The sequence below is a fragment of the Gekko japonicus genome, unplaced genomic scaffold, assembly GCF_001447785.1.
Source record: "Gekko japonicus isolate JY-2015 unplaced genomic scaffold, Gekko_japonicus_V1.1 scaffold669, whole genome shotgun sequence".
NCBI classification, from domain to species: Eukaryota; Metazoa; Chordata; class Lepidosauria; order Squamata; family Gekkonidae; genus Gekko; species Gekko japonicus.
In genome coordinates this window covers 703,862-712,724 of record NW_015167073.1, presented here as the reverse complement: position 1 = coordinate 712,724, position 8,863 = coordinate 703,862, and the positions used below count along the sequence as shown (strand labels likewise).

General features: G+C 53.8%; 2 protein-coding genes across 3 annotated transcripts in view; one reads left to right on the top strand and one right to left on the bottom strand.

Moving 5' to 3' along the window:
- Window positions 1–2,979, top strand: part of SLC12A6 (solute carrier family 12 (potassium/chloride transporter), member 6) — a 68,383-nt gene extending 65,404 nt beyond the window's left edge. The window contains exons 21-22 of the mRNA XM_015412745.1: window positions 1,003–1,136; window positions 1,252–2,979. Coding sequence (XP_015268231.1) covers window positions 1,003–1,136; window positions 1,252–1,343 — 226 coding nt within the window. The 3' untranslated portion in view covers window positions 1,344–2,979. The remainder of the gene's footprint in view (window positions 1–1,002; window positions 1,137–1,251) is intronic.
- Window positions 2,980–3,787: 808 nt separating this feature from the next.
- Window positions 3,788–8,863, bottom strand: part of EMC4 (ER membrane protein complex subunit 4) — a 5,525-nt gene continuing 449 nt past the window's right edge. Inside the window, exons 1-6 of one of the 2 annotated variants that reach the window (XM_015412751.1) lie at window positions 8,843–8,857; window positions 7,808–7,899; window positions 7,605–7,719; window positions 7,269–7,422; window positions 5,023–5,183; window positions 3,788–4,095 (exon numbers count right to left, since the gene is read on the bottom strand). In XM_015412751.1, the coding sequence (XP_015268237.1) occupies window positions 4,060–4,095; window positions 5,023–5,183; window positions 7,269–7,422; window positions 7,605–7,719; window positions 7,808–7,893 (552 nt within the window). In that variant the 5' untranslated portion in view covers window positions 7,894–7,899; window positions 8,843–8,857 and the 3' untranslated portion in view covers window positions 3,788–4,059. Of the gene's footprint in view, window positions 4,096–5,022; window positions 5,184–7,268; window positions 7,423–7,604; window positions 7,720–7,807; window positions 7,900–8,842; window positions 8,858–8,863 lie in introns of those variants that run through there. The other variant, XM_015412750.1, reaches the window with a different exon arrangement.

Below are 8,863 nucleotides of genomic sequence, written 5' to 3'. Positions count from 1 at the left end.
GCCCGTAAGAGAGGCCCTGGTCCCCCTTATAGGCAGCGACGGGGGGGGGGGCATCCCCAGACGTTCCCCTCCAGTTTAGACAGAATGCCTGCCTACCTCGCCTGTAACAAAGAGCCTGGTGGCCCCTTAAAGACCAGCACGTTTATTCTGGAAAAAGCTTTCCCCCGAACTAAATGTGTTAATCTTTAAAGAACAGCCTTTTGACAGCAGCTGATCAGCATGGCTACCCCGGCTGAAACCTGCGCTCCTTGGCATTTTGAACCCCCTCGGCACGAAGGGTTGGATCCAGCGGGAGGGATTTCCGTCAGCAGCATGGGATACTCGCCTCTCCCATCTCCCTGCAGGCCCAAGAGCTCCTTAAAACTCTGCTTCCCGACCCCCGGGGCACGAGGGCAGAGTCCGCAGGGGAATGAGACGATCCATCCACAGTCCCCCTCCTGCTCCCGTTAGTGGCAATCGACCACTGGATCCACCCCAAGGACTGCATGTGTAGATTCCTGGCTCCCAGCATGCCCTGGGGTCATGGCGGTCTCTCTGTGCCACCGCCGACAGCGGAGTCTCTAGCACTTAACCGAGACCATCCCCTGCAGTGTTGGGTGGCCAGTCAGCCCGACCTACCTCGCGGGTTTGCTGTCAAGTTATAATGGCGGCAGGGGGGAGGGGGGACCGTGCACAAGGCCCCGAGCTCTGTGGAGGAAAGGCAGGATTTTTAAAAAGCATGCCGTAAGTGCACAAGTCAGCTTATTCCACGCCGGGTCCCGATCAATGCTCCCTCTAAGCTGTGGAGTCTTGTGAGCAAAAATTCTATTTGGTGAGCTACTGACATTACAGTTGTGAGCGGGTGACTTGACCGCTGCACAAATCAGTTGGCTCTGGAGTCATCCCTTCCTGAGCCAAGACAAAAATGTGTGAGCTGGAGGCTAAAGAACTGTGAGCTAGCTCACACTCACTCAGCTTAGAGGGAACCCTGGTCCCGACGCTGCCCTCCCCTTCCCTCCTCAGGGATCAGTCCAACGTGCGGCGCATGCACACGGCGGTAAAGCTGAACGAAGTCATCGTCAACAAGTCCCATGAGGCTAAGCTGGTGCTGCTGAACATGCCGGGCCCGCCCCGTAACCCGGAAGGAGATGAGAACTGTATCCTTTCGGGGGGGGGCGGGATCTTGTGTGGGGCCGTGGAGGGATTGGAGGTGGTGAGGGGGGCACGACATCCCCGTGCCGCGCAGGCTCCTTGACGGCCCTCCCTCTGCAGACATGGAGTTCCTGGAGGTCCTGACGGAGGGGCTGGAGCGCGTGCTGCTGGTGCGCGGGGGCGGCAGCGAGGTCATCACCATCTACTCGTAGGGAGAGCCGGGAAGGGGGGGGGTCCCTGTCGGATGGACCTTCCTGACAAGCCAACATCCGCTTCTTGCCTGTCACACCACCTGCCACTTCTGTCTCCCCGGGAGAGCAGCTGCCCGTGCCCCCCACCCCTTGCTGCCGCTTCCTCCGGGCTGGCTGGTTTTCCCTGCTGGGGGAGAATGGAGCCTGGAGACGTCCCCTCCCCTGTCCCTAAAGGAAGAGAGACTTGGCTAGGAAGAACAGAAGCGCAGAACAGGAGTGGAAATGGATTCGACCGAGGTAGGGGGAGAGCTCGAGATGGGGCTTCATCTCCCTCTCCTCCATGCAGGACACAGAAAGGCAAACGTTGGTGGGTTGGGGGGTTTTTTGGAAGGGGGGGGTAAAATTTCAGGATTTCCCACCCGCCCCCTTTCCACCCGTCTTTGAATCCCTGCTGCCCTCCCCTGGCCACGACAAGAATTGAGCGACGTGATATTTCCAGGACAATGCGGAACAAGCGAACGGACTGGGAGACCTTTGGGGGGGTACCACAACAGAAAGGGAAAGGGGCGTGTGCGAAAGGCGACCGTAGCAGGAGCCCCACAGGGAGGGTGGTGCCACCCCAGCGGTGCCATTTCCTTCTTCCGGCCAGTGCCAAAGCCTTTCTGCCTTCTTCGGCATCAGAGGGAGAGGGGGGCACTTGGAAGGATGGAGAAACAGGCTTGTGCAGTATTTATCCTCTCCTCCGGGCCCTCGTGGCATTTTGCAACCCCAAATTCCTTGGCTGTGCAGGAGGGAGAACCGTTTGCCCTCTGGATCAGACTGGCGGTGGCAAAGCGATAGGGGAATGGATGCCGCCGCCACCCTCCCCTTTCCTCCCCAGATGACTCTGGCAGGCGTTTGTTTTCCTCCTTGTGGCCTGCAGTTGCTCTGCAGTTGGCCGGTCGGCTCTGGTACGGGACCGAGCTGAAGGCGCTGCAGTCCGCGGGCAGGGCAGCAAAAGCGGCTTTGGGGCGAGACCCTTGCTTCCTGCTGCAGTCTTGTGTTCTGGAGCTGCTACCCCTTCTCCTGGCGGAGAGAACGCTGTCTATGCCAAACAATGAAGATTGGTATCCTTTTTTAGAACAGAGATCCTTTTTTTAGAACAGTATTCCCCCCCCCCCCCTGAACTTGGGGTGGGGGGGAGCACGATCCTATGGTGGTCATTCTCCCTACTTGCAATGACGGATTATCTAATTCTCCACGCGTCCCTGACTCAGTTAAGTGCGCAGGGACCACTCTCTCCTCAGAGTAGCCTTAAAACGGACGAGTCTCCAGCCTCTCCTCCCGCTTCATTTCGAAAGGGAATCTCAAGACGGCCGTTTCTCATCTCTTACGTCGCGAGAGGCTTTTTAATTTATTGGGGATGTGATCTTGTTTACATAGCATCAAGTTTTAGGGTGTGATTTTTTTTTATTTTTTTTGGCTTCCTGAATTATGTAAGGAATAAACTTTTTATATATATTATGTTTTGGGAGTGTGTGTGTTTGCTCGCACAAGGTTTCCAAGCAATCTGCTCGTCCTGTAACCCACACGTCCATGCTACAGCTTGGCTCTTTTCATCATTGTAACAGATTCATAAGCTGTGATGTGTGTGGAATGTAAAAAAAAATAAAAAATAAACACGCTTGCCCCAATAAGCTTATTGCTGCACTCTAGGGATGGGCACGAACTACATTTTTGCAGTTCAGTTCATGGTTTGTGGCTGTACTACGAACCGACCCATGAACCAATACAAACCAGGAGATTGGTTCACGAACCGAACCGGTTGCTTTTGGTTTGTGACCCCCTGCTTTCTAGTCCCCACCAAAAGTGGCAACAAGCTTTCTGCTCCCTGCCACTTTTTGCCAGTACCACAAAGCAGGGGTTTCCCTGTGAAAAGCAGTGGGGGACAGAAAGCAGGGGCCTGCTTTCTGCTCTTCACAAACAGCCACAAACTGCCTTAAAATTTGTAGAAGCTTGTGGCACCTCTTCTGTTTGTGGACATCACCAAAATTCATCACGAACTTTCATTTTTGTGCTGGTTCGTGCCCATCCCTACTGCACTCCATGGATTGTTGATCACTGGATGACTGTAGCAACAGACCAGTGCAAACATGTTCATTTCTCCTTCTGTATGCATGCAGTGCCTTTCAGTACCCACCTTGTTCATTCAGCTTATTGCCCCCCCCTCTTGAAAAAACAGCCAAACTGTTAAGGAACCAAGCAGTGCAAAGAGCCCGGTGACCTCCCCATTCTATATGGGTGCTTATTTTGAGTAACTTCTGCTGGCGTTAATAAAAAGGGAACGGTCGGGAGACCCCCTTCAAGGGCCCCAAAGCCACCTTCCCTTCTGTTGGTCTTTCAGCCAGAGTAGGTAGCCTCGCTCTTCTCCACACCGATCTCAGTATTTTGTAAAGTAAGAAAACCAAAGCAGGATTTGTGTCCGCTTCCCAATCCATTGAAATCTTTATTCTGATTGCAACAAAAGAGGCAGGCAAAGGGAGCAGCAGTGCAGCTTGGGGGAGAGGAGGATATGAACAGCCGGATGACACCCCACCCCCCTCGTAGGCAAAAACAAGTCTTTCGTGTCTGCAACCGTCTGTACAACTGGTCTTCAACAGAGCTGGTGAGCACTATCAGTGCGTTGAAAGGAGAACGGTACTCGGTGGTGGTGATCCAGACACCTACAGCAGCAGATGGCTTCATGGACCTGTTAGGGTCATAACACTAGACCCCCACCAGTGAATTCCATGCGCTGGAAGAGAAAAAGGGAGCATCACCCACAAAGCTGAACAAGCATCTTCATGGCGAAGCAATAGATCTTTGCAAGCAGGCTCCGAAAGGGCCAAGAAAGAGAACAGTCTGCTTTATTATCACTGCTCTGGTAAATGGTCTACTACCCTGTTTCCCCGAAAGTAAGACATCCCCCGAAAATAAGACCTCCCCGACAATAAGGCCTCCCCCAAACATAAGGCCGCCGCGATAATAAGGCCCCCCAAAGCTACTGTAACTCTGGGCCGCAGCTGCGGGCGCCGCCGCATAGCCAGAGCAGACAGGAAGTGTGAGGTCTCTTTTAATCAGAGAGCCCACACCGCCGCCAGGACAACCTGCCGCCTGCTGCTCGCTCTGCCCTGATGGAGTGTACCGTATTCTTCACGGAAAAATAAGACATCCCCCGAAAATAAGACCTAGCGCATCTTTGGGAGCAAAAATTAATATAAGACACTGTCTTATTTTCGGGAAAACAGGGTAGCAGAAGAAATTTAGAGTCCAGCGGCACCTTTAAGACCAACAAAGGTTTATTCAAGGTAGGAACTTTCGTGCACAAGGCACACTTTTTTCAAATACCAAAAAGGCAAGCAAAGGGAGCAGGCGGTGCCGTTTGGGGGAGGGGAGGATTTGAAAAAGTGTGCCTTGCGCACGAAAGCTCCTACCTTGAATAGACCTTTGTTGGTCTTCAAGGTGCCCCGCTGGACTCTAAATTTGGTCTACTGCTTCAGACCGACACGGCTGACCATCTGTGTGGGCTAGCAGTGATTCTTCATAAAGGAAAAAGGTCAAGGAAGACTGGTCCCTAAGTCACCAACTAGCCCCGCACCAGACTTTGGGGGGTATGCCCCTCACCTGTCAAAATACCAGCACCCCTCTAACGTTTCAGGCCCCAGACTCTCCTCTCACTCACCTCGGGGGGCTCGATGAAAGCCAGCCAGTCGGAGGCGTGAGTTGGCAGCAGCCCCATCGACTGGCATTTGTACACCGCCAAGGCCAACCCAAGAAGGTTGCCGATTAGATACACCAGGCCCTGCAGGAACTTCTGGCTCGAGCTCTCCAGGAGCTTGAAGGCTGGGGGGGGGAAGGGGGACAAAAGAGGTCAGCAGCCACGAAGGACCTATGCCGGCCCCTTTGGAGCGGAAGGTGTGTTTCGGCACCTCTTTGGGATGTCAAGGCACACGTTAAATCTGCAGAAAACGAGGGTACATTTCATCTCCACAAGAAGCAGTTTGGGGTGCAGGGGAAGAAGAAGAAGAGATTGGATTTATACCCCCGCCCTTCACTTGGAGTCTCAGAGCCGGCTTACAAACTCCTCTCCCTTCCCCTCCCCACAACAGACACCCTGTGAGGTGGGTGGGGCTGAGAGAACTCTGACACAAACGGCTCTTTTTCAAGGACAGCTGTGCCAGAGCTTGTGACTGACCCAAGGTCACAGCAGCAGGTCTAAGTGGAGGAGTGGGGAATGAAACCCAGTTCTCCCAGATTAGAGACTTAACCACGACACCAAGTGCAGCTGCAAACGGGAATTTCTGACTGGCACGACTAACAGTCCAATCCGCATGACACGAGCTCAGGCAAAGGCTCACTACTACTGGGAAAAAGTTAACGGGAGACCAAGGAGGTTCCACTGAGAACAAGCGACTAATTTTGAGGCCGTGGGCTCCCTGCAGGGAGCAGACTTGAAGCCTCCGAGTGATCCTACACTCTAAGCCCTCCACCACGCTGCCTCTCTCCTTTCCTTCATCCGCTGTTACAAGTGGCAAAATTGCAAGGGCCAAGTGAAGCTCTGCAGGTAAGTTGGCCTCGGCAGTAGAGACAGCCCTGGCACAGAACCCAGACGCTGAGAGTCCCAATCAGGAATAGTGTTCCAGGTTGAAACGGATACACAGCACCAGCGGCTGTCAGTACATCCCTGCAACATCTCCCACCCAAAGACATCACTCAACGACATCCTGAAAACACACCCTTTGTTCACATGGATAGCAAACGAGGGAACTGTTTCCAGACTGGGCCATTTTAGACTGCAGGTGGTGGATTGTATGCTTGCCTACTCCTCTCCAAGAGCAGGCCAATGTTCTCTATAAAACTAGACACCGGGAATACAAAGTGATAGGTTCTGTATGTATATATGCCATTAAAGGTCTATTGATTGATTGATTGATTGATTGATTGAGGTTCCGTGTGTGCACCGAATTTCTCCCCTCTTCTTTCGTGGGAACGTATCCAACCATGTCATCCCTCTCTTGTGCTCCAGTCCAGGGACAATTTCACTAGGCTTTTTGTTTGAATGAGGCTGCCTTATGCAGCTAGACTCCAAACTGCAGCTACGTACGTTACAAGAGTCCCAGAGTGTGCCTGGTCTTTTCCGCTAGCATCAGAGATGAAAGGCATAAGGGAGAAAAAGGAGGGGAGACGGAAGAGAAGTTAAGAGCTCAGGATCCAAGGATGCTGGACTACTGGGATAAGAACAGAAGAGATGCCAATGTTGGATCAGGCCAAAGGCCCATCCAGCCCAACACTGTGTCACACAGTGGCCAGAAATACCAGTGCCATCAGGAGGTCCACCAGTGGGGCCAGGACATTAGAAGCCCTCCCACTGTTGACCCCCCCCCAAGCACCAAGAAGACAGAGCATCCCTTGCCCCAGAGTCCCTATCTATACCTTGTGGCTAATAGCCACTGATGGACCTCTGCTCCGTATGCTTATCTAGTCCCCTTTTGAAGCCGTCCATGCTTGTAGAAGAAGAAGAAGAGATTGGATTTATACCCCGCCCTTCACTTGGAGTCTCAGAGCGGCTTACAAACTCCTTTCTCTTCCCCTCCCCACAACAGATACCCTGTGAGGTGGGTGGGGCTGAGAGAACTCTGACACAAACTGCTCTTTTTCAAGGACAGCTGTGCCAGAGCTTGTGACTGACCCAAGGTCACATCAGCAGGTGCAAGTGGAGGAGTGGGGAATCAAACCCGGTTCTCCCAGATTAGAGTCCGCGCACTTAACCACGACACCAAACTGTAGCCGCCGCCACCTCCTCTGGCAGTGAATCCCATGTGTGAATCCCTCTTTGGGTGAAGAAGGACTTCCTTTTATCCGTTCTAAACAAGGAAGGGACATTAGGTGGCAGTACACTTAGGTGTTCTTAGGTGGCGGTACACTTACTGGCCGAGATGGACATGAGTGCTTGGATGGGCCTCCACGCCATCATGCAGACCATCATGGTGGGGAAGATGGAGATTGTGTTGCCGGCCATGTACATGATGAACAAATTCATGGGGATCTGCTTCAAGGGGCCCAGGGCGATGTCCCAGCAGCGCTGAAAAGGTGGGAGAGAGGAGAGAAGGGCTGGATCCACCACGACGCCATCGAGAGCTCCCAGTTTACGTCTCGCTTTCCTGAACACTCCCCCCCCCCTTGGAGGAGATTCCTGGCGGTTCTCTCCCTGAGAGTACACCAAGGAACCCCTTCCCCAGCCCGGCCCCGCCACCCCTGCTGTACCTTTTCCACCAGGATACGGTCTGTCTCTTGCACGCTCGTGTCCGGCACCTGCTTGTCTGAGTAGCCGACGGGATACATGGTATCCCCTTGCCCACCGCCCCGGTCGCTCCGGCCCCTGGCAAAAGAAGAGAAGAGAGCTGCAGCCGTGCCCAAGGTCTGTCGTCTCAGGGAGTCCGGGGACTGACCTCCACAGAGGCCCTTACCTGCTGCCGCTGCCCGGGCCGCTCAGCTCAATGGCCCATTTGAAGCGCCGTCCACGGTTGGTCACAGCCCCCCCGGGGGTGCTCATCTCTGGCTGAAATCAGAGGCAGGCAAAGAGATCCAGGGTGAGCCCCACTAGACAGAAGGGACCTGAGGATGCTATCCCCACCCCCCACTTTGAGAAATCACAGGCTTCCTCCCGGGCGCCCCACCTCCCCAAAACACCATGGAGAGCATTTGAACTCCTGGCTTCAAATGTGACCAGTCTCCCCAGAGAGGTTAGGTGCAATTGTCAACTCCCACTGCCCCATATTTTTTAAAAAAATCTCATCTAAACCCACCTTTGTTGTCCCCAAAGCAGGTTACATCATTGTCCTCTCTTCCACTTTCCTTACAACAACCCTGTGAGGTAGGTTAGGGGAGGGTGTGTGACTGGCCCAAGGTCCCCCGCCAAGTTTCCATGGCAGCCTGGGGAGTCAAACCTGGGCCTCTCAGCTCCTGGTCCAGCCACTACACCACCCTCTTCTAATGTCCTCAAAGCAGTGCATTTGTTGTTATAAAGCTCAATGCATATTATAAGTGTTTCTTTCTTACGTAGCGCCGCTCTGCCTTTTCTTCACAACAACCCTGCGAGGAAGGCTCACCTGAGGGGGGGGATTCGAACTTTGCTCCGAGGACAGCGCTCCTAACCCCCACGCCCCACGAGTAACCAGTCCTCAAAACGAACGCGCACGCCCACAACACACCATCAAGCAGGGAGGGGGGGAGGAGGCCGGTGCTGCACACACACCCCAACACCCCCCAGTCCAATGTTCCCTCTAAGCTGAGTTAGTGTGAGCCAGCTCACAGTTTTTTAGCCTCCAGCTCACACATTTTTGTCTTGGCTCAGGAAGGGAGGGCTCCAGAGCAAACTGATTTATGCAGTAGTCCAATCACTCCCTCACAACTTTAATGCCAGTAGCTCACAAAGTAGAATTTTTGCTCACAAGACTCCATAGCTTAGAGGGAGCATTGCCCCCCCCACCCCCCTTCCTTACCCCCGCGACTGAGCCGGCCTT